At 39.7% G+C, this 21,625-nt stretch overlaps 1 protein-coding gene across 2 annotated transcripts in view; it reads left to right on the top strand.

The window, feature by feature from the left end:
- Gmds (GDP-mannose 4,6-dehydratase) overlaps positions 1 to 21,625 on the top strand; it is a 557,612-nt gene that overhangs the window by 262,219 nt on the left and 273,768 nt on the right. For both annotated transcript variants that reach the window (XM_042278318.2, XM_076573125.1), the window contains exon 7: positions 4,227 to 4,354. In XM_042278318.2, the coding sequence (XP_042134252.1) occupies positions 4,227 to 4,354 (128 nt within the window). The remainder of the gene's footprint in view (positions 1 to 4,226; positions 4,355 to 21,625) is intronic.

Below are 21,625 nucleotides of genomic sequence, written 5' to 3'. Positions count from 1 at the left end.
GTGCTCAATCAGCCATGACCTTCTCAGTGCCTCTTCTTTCTACACCCTGTCTACACTGAGCCACAGCCCAGGCAGTTCTCAGTGGGGTGGCCAGAGATTACCACAGGGGAAACTCAGAGCCCCAACCAGATGTTCACCTGGGGTTCAGGATGAATTGGAGTGACTTCTTGTTTGCAAACTTTGTACTTTATGTAGCTTCAGAAAACTTTTAAATGAAGTATTGGACAATGGAATAAAATTTTTATGAGAGAAAGTACTGTTTCTTCAAATACGATTTGTATGGTGACAGAAAATTTTACAAATACATGAATGTACCCATGTGCACATGCAGTCTTATCTATATATTCATATTCACATAGCAAATACTACAATATACTCGTAATTGTGATCCTTCTTGGGGGATAAATTGGCCAATTTTAGGACTGTGAAGACAGACCTTTGAAATGCAGTCATTTTGATTAGCATGCTAAGTATAAGAATTATCACAATTCTTCCATTATTTTTAGGGAGTTAGCATAGAGTGTCTTGCATCAGATTATGGCTTTAAAAAATATCTCTATGGAAATAGAATGTTGTAAATATATTGTGATTTAACAGCTGATATTAAATAAACTTTTTATTAAAAATAAACCTTGGAAATAAAAACATTACATATCAAAATTAACATGACCCAAAGCATATACAACTTAATGGACTTTATGCAGTTAGAATTACATTTAGAACTGAAGCTGTGAAACTTCATGTTCAGTTTTACACTTTTAGTTCCCAATATATTTTCTGTACTTATCCACCACCAAAACCAAAGGGGGAAAAAGTATGCCAGAACTAGAGCTAGAACAATTAGCCTTATATCACAGTGGTTTCTTAGTTTCTGTCCATAAGCTGCTTTAGGTCTTTACTTATTGCCGTATGTTTATCCTTTCTTGTCCTCTTCTTCATGTTACACTGTACCCACGTGCACATTTGTCTACATATATACATGAAGAATATCAAATTCATTGATTTCAGTAAGTATACTATTCATATCTGAAAGGCAATCCAGTACCTCTGTTTAATACTAGTCACTTAAGTGATGGGTTTTTATTAATTTCGTCACTTCTTTCCCCTCTGATTTTGTCTTAAAAGGTATGTGACTACAAGGATATTATGTTGATGTACCCAATGACATCATACTAGAAAGTTTAGATTATTGAGGATTATGTATATATGTATCTCACTTGCACATGTATATACATTGATGTCAAGATCAGACATAGGAACAAAGCCAGGAAACTAGAAGTTTGCTGTGGCTCAGGATCTGACCCACTTTCTGATGTGTTGGTGATGGCTTAGCTTCACAGCCATCTACTCATCTGTTGTCACAGGAATGAGGCAGTGTCCAGGGTAGAACGACAGTCAACATGACCTTTAGCTCAGAACCTCATAAGGTGCAAAGTATAGTTGCCTGGACTGTAAAAAATTGTAAGTAATTGCAATGATAAGTTTTGCTATTATAATTAATGGTATAGACAAAAATTGTAAGTAATGGTATAGACAAGAAAAAGTGAAACAAATTTTAGCTTTGCACATGGGTTTTATGTTCTTGTATATGGGTCTAGCATATAAAAACATAGAAAACAGTTTTCTAAAACCACCAAAGTGAAAATAAAAGTAAATAAATGTATGAGAGGTGGCATGACATTCTTAAACCATCCAGAACTACAGGGCAGGTCATCTTACTGGAGATCTATCTTCCTGTAATTTCCTTTCTGTTGGCAGGCAGGGAGCTCCAGGACATCAACATGGCATTTCATTTCATACTTTCACTGCTATAAGACAGTGCTCATATGCTTCAGCAATACTCACATGTGGCAATGGATAGAAGAGCAGAACCCTGTGTGGGAGTTAAAGATGGACATGAGACTCTGTATTAGTTTCACCTGGGTTGTATAGAAAGTGAACACTGACTTTTGTAGAAAGACCCATCATTCTTCTAATCTCCTCTGGTCTTTCAGATTACAGTTGCTAAATAGGAAGTCTTACTGAGGGCACAAGACAGTAGCCTACCATTAGGCAAAGTCAGCAGCAATAGCAAATAAATCAGACTAGTTTGAGGTACTAAAATTCTGTCATCCAACTACAAAGCAGGATGATGTCCCCGCCCCCAAATCAGGAGTCCTTAAATCTTCTTAATTTACTGTTTTATCTGAAGTGATTTGGCTCTAAAAGCGTTGATGGAAATTCAAAAACTTCACATCAGCTGCCTTTCCTCCACTGCTATGGAGGTCATATAAAGACAGATGAAAGAGAAAGAAAAAAGTTAAAATTTATACTAAACATAGCCAAGTCATCAAGCATTATATAGCAGAAGTGATATTCATAGATATGGCCTTTGAAATATAACTCTTACTTGGTCCTATGTGCCTATTGTGATCCCAACTTGAAGTTGAGGCAGGTGAGAACTTCCAATGCCTGCTTAGAGTAGAGCTGCTTAAAACATGTCTCCATTCTTGACCCTTATTACCAGTTTTGTCAATTGCCATGGAAAAACTGACAGCAATTTCTTTTGTTATCAGGTTGTTTTGAGATAGGTCTCTTATGTTCAAGCGGGCCTCAAATGTCAATCTTCTTCCCCCACCTCTTGAGAGCTGGGATGTTAACTGTGTATCACTTTCCCATGAGATGCTTGGGGTGTGTAAACATTTGGTTTTCCGTGGTATGCTCATTGAGCTTTTCATGATACATGATACACGATCACTGTGAATGTTTAGAACTTGTGTTTGAACTTGTAGTCTATATCCTTGCCAAAGTTTAGAAAACCTATTTAGAAAGATTCCCCCTTGTTTCTATGGCAGTTTCTTCAGAAACGAAAACTTTTTGTCATATTTGCTTCCATTTTCTGTCTACAGAAACATAGAAACAGAAGAACAGAAGCAAAGTTCCTGACACATGATGTTACTTACCATGTATTTAAACTGCATGAAGCCATTAATCAGTGCTTTCTGATAACCTTACCTGGATTTAGTGCCCTCTTTATGATAGGAAGAAACCTGGCACACACCATCCCAGTTGTTCAGGAACCTGACACAGGAGCATCTCTTGAGCCCAGGGCATGGGGCCAACCTGGTCAACAAAGTTTTCCTACTCTCTCAATCTCTTTCAGTCTCTCTCACCCTCTCTCAATATCTCCATCCCCTTGCCTTCCTCCCTCCCTCCTTCCTCCTCCCTCTTACCCTCTCCCCATATAAATATAAATATAGATATAATTTTTGCTTTATATATATTAAATTTTATATATATGTGGTCTTACTATATAGCCCAGTGTAGCCTGGAACTCATGATCCTCCTGTCCCAGTCTCCCTAATGGTCATAGTACATGTCTGTACCACCATATACAACTTGAAGCAAAAAAGAGACTCCATCTCTTAAATAAGTAAAGAAGAAATAATAAAGTAAAGGTGGATGGAAGTTATCATTAAGAAACAGGAAATTAAAACAATTTCAATACTTTTGTCAATTTTTGGTACATTTTATCCAAACATTTCAAAATATTTGTACAAAATTCAGAAGTCCATTTTTGTAGATGACATTTACATGAAATTGGAAAATGACCTTACAGTAAGTTTGGTACAGAGAAACTCTTGACTTGGAACTGTATCATACTTTATTTTTGGTTGGATGTGCAGGTTTCTGGATGAGAGTGAGCACCACTTATTTTGTTAAGAGAAAGGCAGTCCAAAGAAATTCCTGTTGGGTTTCCTGTAACTAGTTTTACCCTGTGAACGGTTACTTTCCTCCCTCTTCCCATGGGCCCTAAGATAGCCTTATTAATAGAAATATATGATGTTTGTGTTTAAAAAAAATCAGGGTGGTCTTAGATGTCTGTCTTCCATTCTGGCATTTCCCTTTATACAACCCTTTAGAATTTTCTGTTTAAAAACTGGCATTCCAATAGCTTTTCTTTGGCCTAAAGCCTGGGTTACACATTGAAACAGCAAATTAGGAATGTTAAGACATCCTCCAAAGAAGAAATGTTTGTTATGAAAGTAGAGCTGATATGACACTTAGAATTAGAGCTTCTTAACTTGTCTAAATGACAGCTAATGATCGTTCTTCTATTTATATTATTATTTTTAGTGGGGAGATGGGATGAAAGAAATGCCTAGAGGCTGATATTGGGTTTGGTTCACCAATCTGTTAAATGTCAAATGTACTCTACAGATAATACATCTTTTGTCTCTTTATAGGAGCTAATTTTGTTACTCGAAAAATTAGCCGGTCAGTAGCTAAGATTTACCTTGGACAACTGGAATGTTTCAGTTTGGGAAATCTGGACGCAAAACGAGACTGGGGCCATGCCAAGGACTATGTCGAGGTAGGAACTAACTCATTACATGAGAACTGCCTGTATCAGTTGATCCTTTAAATGCCAGGCCTGCAGTGAGAAGCTTGACCTAGAATTGGTCAGATATAAGTTTCTGCTGACACAAATATGGTGAGTTTTGCAACTCTGGGGGAAAGGTACCCTGACTACTTGGGGAGTCAAGCAACTCCTTGAGCTCCTAGGACAGCTCAGCCCTGGAGGTATCCTGGATACCTGGAGCTGCTGCAATGAGACAGCTCAACCCTGGAAGGGAAGGTATTCTGACTGCTTGGGAGAGTCAGTCCTGGAGCTGCTAGGACAGCTCAGCAGGGAAAGGTAACTTGACTGGGAGTCCGGCTATATCTGGTGTGGTGGGGGATGGTCTCCCTGCAGGATATAGCAATCCTGCTCCTCTCCTGCAGAGCCGCTATAGCTGAGCTTTGCTCTGCCCCCACTTCAGGGGGCTTCCTAGCAGAGGTATGCTTCTTCTCTGGCCTACCATGTTGCTTCTTTTTGCTTCATACTGCAAAAGGGAAAACCCCTGTAGAAATGTAGCAATCTCCTCTGGCTCTGGAGAAAAGTGTTACGTTTTCAGCTCCCCCTTGCTCAATCCACTATGGGATGTCTCAGTAAGGTTCTTCTCTGTGCCCGTGAATGAAGGTCTTCACCCAAAACTCTTGAGAAAGACATTTATTTGGGAAGGAGGAGTCCCAGAGAGTGGCTACCTCTATCAGGATGGATAGAACAGCCCACAATTGACCAGACAGGGTAGTTTATATAGGATCTCTTGGGGGCAGAGTCACTAAGGGATTGGTTAGTTTTTTCCACTCAGGGATTGGTCAGTTTTGTGGGCTCGGGCAGAGGTGGCCCTGATTTCAGAGCCAAACTGTGTTTCTTTCACCAGCCTTTCTTAGCTTTTTTACTCTAATTCTAAGGCCAGGGCACATTTCTTTCACTGGCTCTGATTCTAGGGACCAAGAGTATTTCTTTGGTACTAGTTTCAGAGTCAGGGCATGTTTCCTTGGTTCTGGGTTTGGGGATAAAGTGTTCAATTCTCTGGCTCAGGGCCCAAACCCAGGCTGTGTTTCTTTCCCTGCTTCTGGGCTCAAGGGCCAGGGTGCTACTTTCCTGCTCTGTGATTGGTTGGTTTCACAGGTCAGTTGGCCAGGGGCAGAGATGCCTCTGATATGAGCCAAACTGTGTTTCTTTCCCTGGCTATAGGTTCTAGGGCCAGGGTGGGTTTCTTTAGCCAGACTGTTTTCCCTACAAATATGGTTAAACATGTTAAACTGTTTAAGGCTGCACAGCTCAGAAGCATTGATTGGGCATGCTGAATGTTACTTAACAAGGAAATCTTTCCCAATTTCCTTTTTATTTGATTGAAACAAAAGTGCTGGCCAGTACTTTGAATGATGGATGTGTAAGTTGGTGTTTATAACGTTGGAAGGTTATTCTTCACTTTCTAAAGTTTTTATCCTACCTGACTTGTTTCATATTTCCCTCTTTTCCCACCCCAGCATTCACAATACCACCAGTTCTCAAATCTTCAACAAATAATATCCAGTCTTGGTTTATTTGATCTCAAGTGTTAGTGTGCAGTCTCTAAAGTTCCTTTCAGAGAACTGGTGTTATGGAGCCTTAGGTTCCATGCTAAGGAATCCGGTTATGAGCCCACAGACTTCTTGCTGTTGCACACCACTGAGCTTTACCCATCATGATACTGTGGCAGAATAATATAGTATAGTTACAAAGTTTACTGTGGTATAGTTAAAGGTTAGAATTCCTATAGTTAAGCTTAGCTTTTATTCACTGAGTTACATGAAAATAGTGTAGTTTTCTTTTTTCTTTTTTGTCTTTTAAGTCAGTTTTCCTTTGCTCTGATTACCATGCTTTTAAATATCCATTGCTGGAGAAGTTGAAACCTTAAATGGAGGCAAGTTTTTTTTTTTTTTAACAATAAGCTTGTTATTTTCTCAATAATAGTCATGGTGTTTAGACTTCTGCTATTCATCTGCATATACTTAGAAATTCTGAGAACACTATGTCTAAACTCACTTGCTTCAGGACCCAAATAGACTGAATTACATTCAATTTATTATTTTTTTGTTTTGAGCAGAGAGAGAGAGGAGAGAGAGAGAGACTGCATTTAGAACTCAGAAATTGAGATGAATATATGTAAACCTTTGCAATAGGAGTGAAAAATGACATTTTTAATTAAACAAAAAAATCCAATATAAAGCAATGTCACTGTTAAATATGCACATAAGTGATGAGAGAAGCTTGTTAGAACCAGTGGCCTTGTGTCTTTCTCACACTTGAAAGGATCAAGTATCACTTCTAAGAGGTACAGCCATCTCATCACACAAAGGTCTGTGTGTATTCATATAAAAATTAAAAACTCATAAACATTTTGGCTTAAATACTTTTAGAAGGTTGTCTAAAATGAAGTCACTGTTATAAGTGCTTGACAAGATGGTGTAGTACAATATGCCACAAAGCCAAAATATGAAAAGATACACCTGAGATTATGGTGATTAGGTCTTTTAATAAAAATGGGAAAGTGTCACATGGCACACAACCCAGTCACTCATACACAGTAAGGCCTTGTACTTGACAGCTCAGGCTTTTTTGTTCTACAAGACAAGTGGTTTTATGTATGGAGGATTCTACTGGGGCTCCAATAGTAACATATGTTGCCGATGTCAGAAACTTGTTTTATAGTTCTCATTTATATGTTCTTAAATAAATCTAAATTACTTGGTTCCTGAGAAAAGCAATACCATTATTTAAAATTTTGTAGTTTGCTACATTTTATTTAAAGAAACAGTGTCATTTCTTTTGGTTCAAAGTTTATTAAAATGAGATAACTTTAGAGACTTGCAATTACAATGTTTTAGCCAAAATTAAAGGCAACAGTAATAAAACTACAGAGAAGCATGGCTTGTTTAAGAAACATGTGCTTCTTGACAGGTGATCATCCTATTGGCAGGTATAAATCAGAAAGATCATGCTGGTGTCTCATTTACACATATTAATTGCACACCATGCCTCTCATATAAACATAAAACTGTTGGTAAATCTAGAGGTTTTACATTCAGGTGCAGAGAACAGTTACTGTCTTGCATCAACATGGTAGGTCCCAACAGTGAAGTGAACTGCTGCTCGGCTCACACCAGTTATACCTCAATTGACTCATCTGTGAAAAGGATGTGACAGCTCTAAAAAATACTAGCTACAGTGTTGGGAATATGATACATACTCCCTTTGTCTCATAAGCATTTTTATATCAATTTATAGTCATTTCCTGTTGCTGGATCTGATTCATTAACATCTCCTTTACAGTCTTGTTCCTTAGATCAAAATTCTTTAGAAATAATATAAGTGGACAAAATGCATTTCAACTTGAAAAATAAATGTTAAAACTTCATTAAATTATGATCTATTCAGAATAAACAAATTGTTACAACTTTTCCAGTGTCTTTTCATAAACTTTTTAAAGTGTGCAGAATGCTGTCTACCCTTATTCCATAATTAACACCACATACTACAGCATTTTAAAAAGTATTATTTACTAATTACCATAGTGCTAATAGCTGGAAGTTTGAATCTTAATTTATGCAAACATAAGCTATCAATATTTCATATTTCTCATAAAACATAGTTAGATTCCTGAAACTTTCCACATGTTTTTATTTTCTTTACTATTTCTCTGGGCTGGTGTTACCTGCATAGCTTAGGGATTGACCTGACTAAGCTGAGATTCATGAAGAAAGGGCAGACACACAGACACATGTACAGAAAAGCTGAGATTGGATGGGCTGTGCACTCTGATGGAAAGAAACCAACAGTCTGGAAATTCATCATGTTTGTTTTAAACGTCTAAATTGAAGAGGCAGGTTTATGGTATTAATAAGGATGTGGGTTATTACATACAGCTGAATAAGGAGGTGGGTTTCGCTAATCTTGCTAGAGAGGTCTCTGTACGGGAGCAAACCAGTCTGTAAATATCTAGAAAGAAGAAACTGGGGGAGTTGCAGTTGGCATTTTCCCAGTTAACATTTTTCACACACAACTGTCAACATTTCAACAACACAGATTGGGGATGGTATTGCCATTCCCATGTGTCTGAAACATTGGAGTACTTAACATGACAGTGCTCCCATCAACAGAACATACTCACTCAGGACTATCTGTTCCCCAAACTGAGCCCTTTGTATGTTTTCATGTTTGCTCTCCTTCATGAACACATAGTGAGTGTGACAGTGTACTGGTCATGGACACTGTATTCAAGCCAACTCTCATTGTCAATGCTGTAGCAAAGATGGTGGAATATAGTCAAAGAAGGAGCCATTGAGTTCATTTCCTTCAACATAGACTCAATTGACAAATGCCATGGTCACAATTCTAATTGCCACTAATCACAATTTCCTATGCTTCCTTTAAAGCCACATAAAACTGAAAAGAAAGCTATAATATACATAGTTAAAACTTTTTTTTATATTAGAATGATTGCCTCAAATATATGACATCTTACTGTGCTGTATGACCAGCGTAATTTGAGGCAGGGACCCAAGCTTTCTTTACCTAGTAACCCTCTAAACAAACGAACAAAAAGCAAGTATAGATGCCTAATAATATGCTATAAAGTGGTGCCATGTGCTTACGTAAACATTTTGATAACAGTTTGATTAATAAGTTCTGATAGTGGTCCATATTGATAAAATTTTCTGGAACATAATTCTAGCCAGAAAATACTGGATACCTCATTGGCAGGAAGTATCCAGAAGTATGTTCTTAGCACAAGATAGTTCCTTTCCCTTGAGTGGTACTACTTTTCCAGAACCCAACAAAAGACATTTTCAAGTTGTCTTTCTAGAAATGTTTGGTTTGTTAGAAAAAACATAGAAACCATACTATTCTTCTAAATACAGATATGTTCTTGGGGTATTTTTCAAAGACTGCATTTAATAGCTCCTTGTGTGCAGTTCGAAGGTTTCATTTTCTAATGGAAGGCATATGTGTGTGTATACAGAAAATGGTATATGTATGTATGTGTGTATATGTTTATATACATTAGTGTATGTATACAGAGTATGGTATATATAGTGTGTATATATGGTGTGTTTGTGTGTATATATGTATATGTAATATGTATGTGTATATACAGAGTATGCTGTATATGGTGTGTGTGTTTGTGTGCATGTGTATTTATGTGTGTGTGTGTGCAGAGTATAGTGTATATAGTATGTGTGTATAGTATGTGTATGTGTTGTGTGTGTATACAGCATATGGTATATGTCTTTAAATATGTGTGTGTATATATACAGAGTATGGTCTATGTAGTATGTGTATATATGTTGTATGTGTGTATTATATATAGTGTGTTTATATATGCAAAGTATTGTGTATATAGTGTGTGTGAGTTTGTGTGCATGTGTATTATGGTGTATATATAGTATATATGTATAGTATATATATGTATATATGTGGTATGTGTGTGTAAAGAGTATGGTATGTGTATAGTGTATTTGGGTATAGTGTGTTTTTGTGTGTTTATATGTGTTGCTAGGGGTGGAACTTTGCTCCTGATGGGCTAGTGCTCAATAACTCAGCTACATTCTAGTGTGTGGAAAAAACTTTAAAATTTTCAATGTAGTATGTTTTTAGGTTGGAAATAATGGCCTAGGATTAGCTCTGCTCCCAAATCAAAAAGCATAGGCCCCATCTAGTTATAGTCTTGGTGAAAGACACTTGTCCTTCTGAATTTCTTACCTAAATTATTCACCATGTGACTGTGGGATGAATGTATTTTTATCTGATTTTAAACATATAAAATTAAGCACATGACAATACATTTAAAAACCAGGACTCAGGATAAGTCTCCTTGATAAAGTGCTGCTATGTAACCAGGGTTCAGAATCCCTAGAATCCACATAAAAGCCAGGCAGGATTGGCATCTGCCTATAATCACAACTGTTGAATTCAATACCTGATGTCAACGTCTGGCCTCCACACACATCTGTACACATATACAGATACGTTTGAACATGCTACACACTTACCACAATGCATATACAAATACAGATGCATTAGAAACTTTAAAAAGCAGTTCTTGAAGTATGTGTCTGGGTGTCCATGTATACACATGTGAGTGTTGGGGGATAGAAAAGCACATGGAATGGAGTTGCCAGTTCTGTAGGCACAGAGCCTATGGACATGAGTTAGGAAACTCTAAGTGACATTTATAGTTCTCATGAGTATCATTTAACATTACTTGTTCTCTGCCCTCTAGCCATTCCCATTGATGAGACAAGTTGTCATACCATTACACATGGGCCTGACCTGTTATACTAAAGAGAACTGTGGTTCTGGTCCTTAATATTAATCTCCAGAAAAAGAGTGTTAAAAGTTCTTTTTACACTTAGATGATATAGTCACATTCCCTGTGTACAGGGGATTTCTCCACTTCCTCTTCCCAGCTTCCACTGGCCTTCATCTCTCTCCTAGGTCCCTATTCCCAGTTTCATTCACCTGATATCTAATTCCTCCCATGAATGAATGAAAGCTCCTTAATTTTAATAGAAGGTTATTTGTACAACGTAGATGGAATTTTTAAAATTTTTTTATTCATTTTACTTACCAACCACATTTTTCTTTCTGACTCTTCCTCCCACCCATCCATCCCACACTTCCCTCTAACTCACCCCCATCCTCTCCTCCAAAAGGGTAAAGCTTCCTCCCATGGGGAGTCAACAAAGCTTGGTACATAAAGTTGAGGCAGGACTAAGTACCACCCCCCCACCCCACCCCACCCCCCGCTGCCACATCAAGGCTGAGCAAGGCATCCAACAACAGGTAATGGGCTCAATAAAGCTAGCTCATGCACCAGGGACAGATCCTGATCCCACTGTCAGGCGCCCCTCAAACAGACCAAACTATACAACTCTCTCCCACATGCAGAGGGCCTAGTTCGGTCCCATGCAGGCTCCACAGCTGTCGGTCTAGAGTTTGTGAGTTCTTAAGAACTTGGTTCAGTTGTCTCTGGAGGGTTTCATGATCTTGCTCATATAATCCCTCTTCCCTCTCTTTGACTGGACTCTGAGCTCGGCCTGGTGCCTGGCTGTGGATCTGTATATCTGCTTCTATATGGAATATCTTCGTCACATAGGATAGCACCTAAGCTCGCAGATAGTTTTGCTTATGAAAATAACCAAATATTAGCTTTTAGTGCTTAAGTTTTGCACTAATGCATTGTGGAAAGGGGAAAATGTAATTGCAGTCAACACTGTCTTTTATATTCATGTGCTTGTGTATGTGTGGATGTGTATACATGCTATAAATGAGTCTCTGTAAATTACTTTTCTCTCTCCTCTCATTTTCTCTCCCTTTCCCTTTTCTTTCTCTCTATTTCTTATTCTCTCTTCCTTCTCTGCACCCCCCAACAAAAACTAAAAGGCAAAATCCCTGTTTTAAATTCATTGTCAGGCATAATTTGGCTTTATTCTAATTATGGTCACCTTTATTGCAGGAAATCATTTACCTAAATTACATGGTGTGTCCTCATGGAGCCTGGCAGGGAGGCTTGGGGATCTGCCCTGTTGCTTTCTGTACCACTAGAGTGCCCACACTGGGCCCAGGATCCCGGGGTTGGCCTCAGGGGACCCTTTAATACAAACAGTTAATTGTGCCCTTTTATCCAAACCCACAAAACCAAAATGTTCTAAGCCGAACATTCCCTTAAATAAAGAAACATATTTTATTTTTTGCTCCTATTTACTCCACACTAGGAAACATTTCTTCTGCTTTTTCTTTTCAGTGGGATCATAACAACAGCATTGTTACTGGTGGTTGGGGTCTGGGCGAGATTTCTAGGTTCCTGGCCTCTTCTTTAAAGAATTGAAATAAAGGCTAACACAAATTGCAGTAAAGGCTGACACAGATTGCAGTGTAACAGTGAGAATTTATTCAGAGCAAAGCTATAGAATTCATGTCTGGCTATACTGCAAGGTCAGGGCCACAAGAATGAAGATACTCAAGGACCCTAATTATTGTTTGGGGCATATTGTTTTTTAAAAAGTAGTTGTTACTAAGGACATAATCCAATTGATTCTCTGGACTGACAGGTGATCATGTAAACCTTTGCTTATTTGCACATTCTTTCTCCATATTGAATCTTGTTTTGACCATATGCATGCCCAATTATGCATAAGCATAAGATGTTCAATAATACATTATCCCTAAAGGTTTGCTTGAGGTCACAGTTGTCTTTCATAGGCCTAGGACTATGTATTGTTTCTCAGGGAACTCTTAAGGTAGGGCCTCAATCTTTCTCATCTTTATTTTGAATCCCAACTTCATTTGAAACCCAACTTGCCTAGTACAGAACATTCCAGTAAATATGTGATTATTTCCTTCTAAATTGACACCCCTTTTAAATTTTATAAAAATGATATATACATATGAGGTGTGTGTTATTGTAGGTTATTTTTTTTATTCTAAGGTATTTCTCACTCGCTGAACATGATTTGAACACATTTTCGTTGATGAGTATGATGGATTTTCAGGATTCCAGCAAAATGTGTTCAAGGACCTGCTGTAAAAAAAAATGCCCTTTTAACTATATGCTCTTATGCTGTGCCAGCTTCTTCTAACAGTAGAAAATTAGAATTTAGGTTCAACTATTAAGACTATATTCCTATTTTTAATATGTTATCTGAGTTGACAAAAAATATAAAAATGAAAGTTCTACTGGCCTTGATTTACAAAAGTAAAATAAATTTAAAAAAAAATAGCACTTACTTATGAAACCAGCATCTCCTGTATCTGATAATGTGGCATGAGGCACTTCAGAACCCTCCTTACTGATGGGCTAGCCCAGCTCCTCAAGGTCTCATTTACTTGAGAGTCCCTCTAAGTAGATACAGATTTCTGTTGCAGGTTACTGAAAATCTTTAGAGTTTTGTGTTTCTCCCTTTCTCATCTTTTATTAACTCCCACAGACAAGATTTGAGAGCAGGCCACCTTCCAGTAAGGTACTTTGTTTTTAAACAAACATAACTTTGTACTTACAGATCCTTGTGTATGAGGTACTTGGGATGGACTCCAGGGCCTTGCTGTGCTTGAGTATGCACTGGAAATTAGAGCTACTTCCCTGGAACCCTAGAGATTTCTTTTTCAGACTTACTTCACAGGAGGGGTCAAAAAGCAAAGCAGGATATACAGGAAGAAGAAAGGAGAGCACTCTGCAGTATTGGATGAGGTTTTTGGTGGGTGTGACCTCATTTCCTGCTGGTTGCTTGACTCCTACACATTGAGAAGACCAATCTCACATCCTCCGGGAGCCTCTGACTCACAGAACATAATGATGGTGGCTGGGCACCTGTGTTGGAGGAGACAGCAGGCATTCCAGGCAGATGACTGTGGCCTCCCACCTCAAGCCACCAAGCGCATGGCACTGTAATACCTACCTCCTATTCACCAGAAAAAGATAAACATTAGGTTCCCAGTAGTTTCAGGGTGTTTTTTTCTTTCTTCATACAATGTCTCCTTTATGTCAGTAACGAGTTGCTGATTGTAACTCTATCTTATATTTCAAGTTTAAACATAAATATAGGACATTCTCTTCAGATCTTTTCATAAACTCAGAAAGAATATTGTACTCCTGGATTTTAATATTCTGTGATTTACATTTTTGCATTTGCTTTCTCCCAAGAAACCTTTGACTCTGCCTAGGACAGGGCCGCCTGGGAAAAGGCTGGTGCTTTGAGAAGTTGCCGTTTCTTCACTCAAGTCCTTGCTTAGTGCCTGTGCTGGCGTTCATTCCCAACTCCTGACTCTTAGTTCTTGGTTTCCAGGTCCAGTTTGGGTATCTGAGCTATCTTTGTAAGATTTCAAAGCTTCTTTTTACTGACTTTAAATATTTATTTATTTGTTTGAGTGTTTGCCTGCATGGATATGTGCATCACGTGTGTGTCTAGTGCCTGCAATGACTAGAAGAAGGGGTTACTCCCCTAGACCTTGCCATTTGGTTTCTGGAAGCTAAACCTAAGTCCTCTGCAAGAGCAGCAACTGCTCTTAACCATTTAACCATGTCTCCAGCATACTTCACTGACTTTAAGTGGAGGCCATTGCACAATTGTATACCTTTTATTAGGTGTACAAATAATTATAGTAATTTTTAAAATTGCCTGTTTTGTCTGACCTTCTAAGTTCTCCTCTTATTCAATTCCAACATGAGAAGTGGAATGAGAACCACTGAAATATTTAAAGAGACAGAAGTTACAAGGCAACGTCCTACATTCTAAACAGGAGATTTCCTCTTCAGTATTAGCTTAATAGTTGTACAATCATATAATTTGAGGAAGATATCACCTCTGTGCAGGAAATACAAGTTTTACAGAACTCATTTTTTTTTTTTTTTTTTTTTTTTTTTTTGGTTTTTCGAGACAGGGTTTCTCTGTGTAGCTTTGCGTCTTTCCTGGAGCTCACTTGGGAGCCCAGGCTGGCCTCGAACTCACAGAGATCCGCCTGGCTCTGCCTCCCGAGTGCTGGGATTAAAGGCGTGCGCCACCACCGCCCGGCTAACAGAACTCATTTTATTTGATTGTTATCTTTAAAAAGCAAAACAAAACAAAACCACTAAAGAAGGTTCAAGAAGTGCCAGGGTGGTTTAAATTCCATTGCCTTTTGTCAGTGGAGCTGAAAGTTACACTGAGGTTAACTGTCTGTCAGGGCCTTTGGGAAACAGCATCCTTGACTGGCTTAGGCTGGTGAGTCATCTATTAAAATTATCCCTGATGAATTACAGGGTTTCTGGCTTTAGTATGTATGGCATACTAAATAGCATAGGACTCTAGGATCGTAGAAGTCTAATGAGGCTCAAAGAAAGCAGAGTGGCTTAGACATTATATTGGGATCTCTCCTAACTCCTTAGACCCTGACTTTTCTCTGTCCTTAGTTGTTCTTTCCTTCCTGTGTCTAAATCATTTTCTCTTTCTGACTCCCTTCATTCCTTCCTTTCCTTGCTTTTCCCTCCCTCCCTGACTCTTGAGTGTTAGGCCCTGCTCTCCTAGCAGGATATCTATGACAGGAAAGACAGTGATTTGAATGTAAGCCTCCTTACCCCATACCTTGGTGATTCAGCAGACCATAAGCAGCATGCAAAGCATTGTATTATATACAGGTGCTCATTTCTTTCTTTCTCCTGAAGCTGTGCTTTCCATGTAGAATGAAATTAAAGTACCCACGAGAATAAAAGGCTAGACTACACAAGTCAGAGTTGGATAGATAAGTCTACTCAAAAGTCTTTTCTGACAGTTTTCATACCTGCAGGAACCTGGGGTTTTCAGCACAGCTCTTGAACTTTTCAGAGGTTGTTAGGCAGCCAATTCTGAGCAGCAGAGAATTCCTTCCCACTCCTGCATTTGTGAACAACTCTAGTTCTTACTGTCTTTGCTTTTCAGAAAACACCTTTTGTTGTTGGGGATTTAGCTCAGTGGTAGAAGGATTGCCTAGCAATCTCAGTGCCCTTGGTTTGCTCCTCAGGTCCAAGGTGTATATGTTGGGAAGGAGAGGGGGAGCACCCTTCCCAGATCTGAGCTACCATTAAGTTAAAATATTTACTCAGCTTTTCATGACCTTAAAAATGTTACTGGTTACTGTTCACTGTGTAAATTACTAAAGTACTTTACCATTTTAAATTTGTTTTCACAAAAGTCTTGTAAGATACTGTCCTTCTTTCCCACTCAAGCCCAGAACTAAGACACAGAACAGAAGTCACTAGGTAGCCCCTTTCTGTGCGTCATACAGTAGATCTTTCTGAACTCTGTCTGCCCTTTCCTGGATATGTTCTCACACCTGCTGCCGTGTCATCTTTCCAATGCAGATGCATCTTGGCATTCTGGGTCCTGGACCAGGACCACCATGATTCTTTGGAGTTCTGTTCCAGCTACCCCAGCCTTTCTGCTTCCTTGAATGGGGCTGTACACATGGACTCTGTGGACTCCTTGGACTGTCACTGTGCCCTACTATTAGTGTTTTCTTAAGGTTCTGGCATATCTCAGGGTTAGCCCTGAGCTGCCTCTTGATCTTTCTTAGAAATAGACCTCTTTTCATCCTGCTCCCCTAACTTACCCAAGCAACTCACTGTTTCCTCACTGGTCTTCTGGCTAATCCTCATTTTTATTTACCCAGTGCCCTCATAGTACCCTGGTATTCTGCTCATTTATTAATGACTGCCCGATTAAGTCAACAGCTCCCTACCAGATCAGCCTCATGGGTTTGTTTTAATTCAGACACCAAAGAAGACTTGTATATTGTCTCCCAGCCTCCTCTGCTAACAGTATAGATTTTCATTATTCAGAGCTACTATTGGTTTACAATAAAACAGAGTTTCACAGTCTGATGTTTCCAATGGCCATTCAGACTGGTTGTCACGATTGCCTCATATGTTAGTAGATGCATGCATGATCTCCAAGGGTTGGCAATTAGTGGCCGGCACATGCCTCAGAGATGCCAGAGCAGAGTGTTTGGAATCATTCCAAGCCTTCTGTGAGCCCAGGCAGACAGTAACTCTTGTTGTCCTATGCACTTTCCACCTGGGCCTGGTAGTCAGATGTGGCCAGGGTTAGGGCAACAAAGGACACAGAGCTCTAACTGCCTGTTCAAGGATTTCACATGGATGTGTTATGCCAATCTGCTGGAGGGGCATCTAGGCAGCCAGGTGTTATGCTCCACAGATCTAATTGAAGAGATGAGATGAGTGCTTTCCAAGAGATACAGGGAGTTTGTACACACAAAACCAAGTGTCCTAGAAGATACTTGCCCAAGTTCAAGTACCTTGTATGGCACAGGTATAGACTAGGGGAGCCTTGTGCATATGCTTTTCCTCCCAAGAAACCAGCTTAGATTTCTGTTCGGGTGTGGTCTTGCTTATAGACTTTATGTAGTGGGAAATAATCACACTTTACACAGTGTGAAAGAAGTCAGAGTACACACTGTAGTTAACCGCAGACTATATTTAAAGGTTCACCTTGCAGAAACTCAAGTGTTCTATTCCTACCATTCATGTCCAGCAGCCTCATTTTTAACTCCAGCTTCAGGAAATCCAGTGCCTCTGACCTGTGGAGACACCAGCACACATGTGCACTCACCCACACACAGTATTATCACACACTAGCACAGAATTTCTAAAAATTAAAAAGAAAATATTATTTAATTATTGATTTATGTTTAGGAGTGGGGCTGAAGAGTTGGCTCAGTGGTTAAGAGTCCCTTCTGCTTTTGCAGAGGGCTCTAGTTCAGTTCTCAGCACTCATGTCAGGTAGCTTACAGCCACCTGTAACTCCAGCTTCTGGAGATTTGATAGTCTTCTAGACCTAGAGGGCACCTGCAGCCATGGGCATATACCCACAGACAGACACATATACTTAATCTAAAATAATAAAAATAAGTCTTTAAAGACTCACCTAAAAAATGTTTTCAGGACATTTGCAGATGTCCAGTCATATAAGCTTCAATTCATTGCAGCAATACCCACATAGCATCATCAGTAGCTTTTTTCTATCAGAACCACAGACCTATTTATGGGATTAACCTACTGTATAACTTCTTCTCTTAACATGTATTTATCAATGTAGATTGTAATATAATGCCAAACCCACTGTACTTCATTTATATACATCTCCTTCTAGATTTCTGTTTTACTCTCTCTGCATTTTTGTATTTGACCTATTAGTACTTTTTCGGATTTATACAGGGGGGAAATGCTCTCTCAGCAGAACCATCTGGCTTGTTTCCTGTTCCTGTGCTGCTTTGTGTACTTTTGCAAGGCCACCCTGCGGCTTTCTGAGAGCTGGTGTTACACTGGTGGTCTTGCAGCTCAACTGCAGTGATGGGAACTTACACTACAGGTTCCTTTAAAGTCTGATATTTCCAAGGCGGAAATTGTCATTCTTCACATAGTATTCTGTTTTTCCCCTGTAGCTAGAATATTGTCTTTTCAGAAAGAATTACACTGTTTTTTCTGTTCTTTAAGGGAGAAGATTTCTGCTAGAATATATATTATCTTTTTAATATTTATCCTAATTATACATATGTGTGTATGTTGTGTCTGTCTATCTGTGGGTATGTGCACACATGTGCAGGTCTCCAGAGACCAGAGGTATGGGATCCCCCAGGAACTGGAGTTACAGACTGTTGTAAGCTCCCCAGTATGCGTACTGGGAACAGAACTAGGGCCCATTAGCAACAAAGGCTGGAATTAAAAATGAATAATAAAAAATTTGCAAATTATATAATGAAAGGATTCTACAGAGTCTACATTCTATACGACAAGTAAGATAAACCTAATTTTCAAATACAGTTTGTGCGCCTGCAGAGATGGCATGGCTGTTAAGAGTGCTGGCTGCTGTTCTAGAAGACAGGAGTTTGGTTCCCAAAAACCATGTTGGGCAATCACAACTGTCTAACTGCAGTTCTAAAAAACCTGATGCCCTTTCCTGGCTTTGCAGGTACCCACACATATGTGTATACTCACATGAAGACACACATACATATAAATCCTTTTTAAAAGCAGTTTGTAATGTTGCTTTGGCCCTTCATTTCTCACAGAAAAGATAAATGGATCATTTGACTTATTTCCAAAAAAGTGTAACCACAGATTACAAGTCTATAATTTTATGTTGTGATGTTCCACAGATACTGAATTTTTCTGACCCTTGTTTTCCATTTTATGAAATGCTGTATTTTAATATAGCATCTTTGTTTTACAAACAAACACAAAGAATTTTTTTTTCTCTCTTCTGCCCTCCCCTCCCTGATTCATAACAAACACACTCTAGAGTTCACATTTAGATCAGTATTGGGTAGGGAGGTTTTGGGGGTTTTGTTGTTGTTGTTGTTCTTTTTTTCTAATTTAACTTTTTATTTATCCTTCGTGAATTTCACATTATGAATCTCGATCCACTCATCTCCCTATCCCTTCGCATCCACCCTCTGCCCTTGCAAATTCTCCCACCTCACAATAAAAATAAATAAATAAATAAATAAATAAATAAATAAATAAATAAATAAAATTTAAAAGAAAAGAAAAAAAGAAAATGGAAGCTGGTAGTGTAACACAGTGAGGCACGCAATATACCCTTTAGTCCATAAATCTTACTTTCAAGTGTCATTGCAATGAGTCATTGGTCTGGTTCAAGGCCGCTGGTTTCTGCCACATTATCGATACTGGGACCTCACTGGTACTCTTCTTGGATATCCTCTTACTGTCCTGAGTCGTCGAGGTCCTGCAGCTTTGAATCTGCAGGACCAGCCCCTTCATGTGCTTCAACATATCTTAGAAGGGGTAGATGTTGGGGTGGCCAACTCATAGCCCTGGTTCTGGGCCTGGGTGGTTGCTGGGTTGGTTAGCCCACCAGCTCTCTCATCCTCACCACCAGGGTGAACTCCCCAGCACCACCCTGGCTAGCTCACCCTATGCAGTAAGCAGCAAGAGTCAGGGCCAGTTCTGCTCTCACACCCTTGGGCTGGCTCACTAACACCAAACCACCAGAGCCAGCTCTATTATGTTGCCCAGGTGAGGTGCAGGGACCACTCTTCTGAGTGTTGCAGCTAGTGAGAGACAGGGCCAGCTTTTTTGTTTGCTTGACCTCAGGGCCATCTCTCCTAACTGCCACAGGCTGTGTAGGAAGGAAGGTCTCCCCCATATCACTGAGTCACCATCAACAGAGTCAACTCCACTGTGCTGCCTGCTTGAGATGCAGGACCCGCTTTTCTGAGCGCCACAGCTGGTGAGAGGCAGGGCCAACTCTCTAGCCTGCACAGGTGGTGAGGAGCAAGGTGGGGAGGGCATCTTTCCCTCATTCTTGCCACCACATGGCAGATGAGGGGTTCTGGGCCAGCTCTCCCACTCTCAAAACCTCAGGCAGGCTCACCCATCCACCGCACCCCACCCCCCACCCTCACCCCAGCCAATCAATCAGCTCTACTGTGCTGCCCATGCAAGGTACAGGGCCTGCTTGTGCTTTCCAGAATGCTGCAGCAGGTGAGGTGCCAGGCCAGCTCTCCCCTTCTCATGACCTCAGGTCTACCTCTCCCATCTGCTGCAGGCTGTGGTGGGAGATCTCTCCCTTGCTCACTCAACTGTAGGGCAGATGAGGGGTTATTCTTTTTGTTGTTTTTCTTGCTGGGAATGGAACCTAGGACGCTGGGCACACTAGACCAAGTGTTCTATCTCCAACCTAAATCCCCAGCGAAGAGTGTGTTTTACAACTTTTGTACTTAAAGTTGGGCAAGATAATGAATGCATAGTGTTTGCCCCAGTGCCTGTCACATAGGAAGATCTATAAAATGGAGGTCTTCTACAGCCTGTAAGTAGATCTTTGCTTTTAACAATAGGAATGATAAGTGCCAAAGTGATAGGCTTTTCTTAAATTATTTTATTTTATAATTAATTAAATTTTACATATCAGTCATGGATTCCCCTGTCCTCCTTCTTCCCACCCACCCCCAGGCTCCCCCCGCCCCGAACCCACTCCCCATTCCCACCTCCTCCAAGGCAAGGTCTCCCCTGAGGATTCAGCTCAGCCTGGTAGATTCAGTTGAGGCAGGTCCAGTCCCCTCCTCCCTATACCAAGACTGAGCAAAATGTCTCAGCACAGGCCCTAGGTTCCAAAAAGCCAGCTCAGGTCCTGGTCCCAATGCCTGAGGGGGGCTCCTAAACAGTTCAAGCTCATCAACTGTCTCACTTATCCAGAGGGCCTGCTCCAGTTCCATGGGGGCTCCTCAGCTATTGGTTCACAGTTCATGTGTTTCCACTAGTTTGGCTAGTTGTCCCTGTGCTTTTTCCAATCATGGTCTCAATATATCTTGCTCATATAATCCCTCCTCTCTCTCGCCGATTGGACTCCTTTGAAAGCTCTTATTCTACCCAGAATGGTGCTTAAGACTATTTAAATATAACCTTACACTTGTACATTTTTAGAGAAAATTTTAGGAGGTAGAATCTTTGAAATAAATTTGGTATCAAAGGATTCAGTTTTTTGAGGTATTGTTTCTCCTGTAGCCTAATTAGTCTGTGATGCTGTGAAGATTCTACTTAATCCTAGTGCTGCTTGGAGGTGGGCAAGGTTGGAAAAGATGCTCAGATTTAATTTTAAGAGGGAAGAAGAAAGTTAAAAATCAAAGTCAATAAAAGTTAATGAGGAACATTAAAATGTTTTAATGGTTCAGTTCATGTTGCAAGTCAGAATAGTACATGCCATTATTATATGCACGTGGCAA

The sequence above is a fragment of the Peromyscus maniculatus genome, chromosome 5, assembly GCF_049852395.1.
Source record: "Peromyscus maniculatus bairdii isolate BWxNUB_F1_BW_parent chromosome 5, HU_Pman_BW_mat_3.1, whole genome shotgun sequence".
NCBI lineage: Eukaryota > Metazoa > Chordata > Mammalia > Rodentia > Cricetidae > Peromyscus > Peromyscus maniculatus.
The sequence above is the reverse complement of the archived record's forward strand: the minus strand, read 5'-3'. Positions and strand labels throughout refer to the sequence as shown.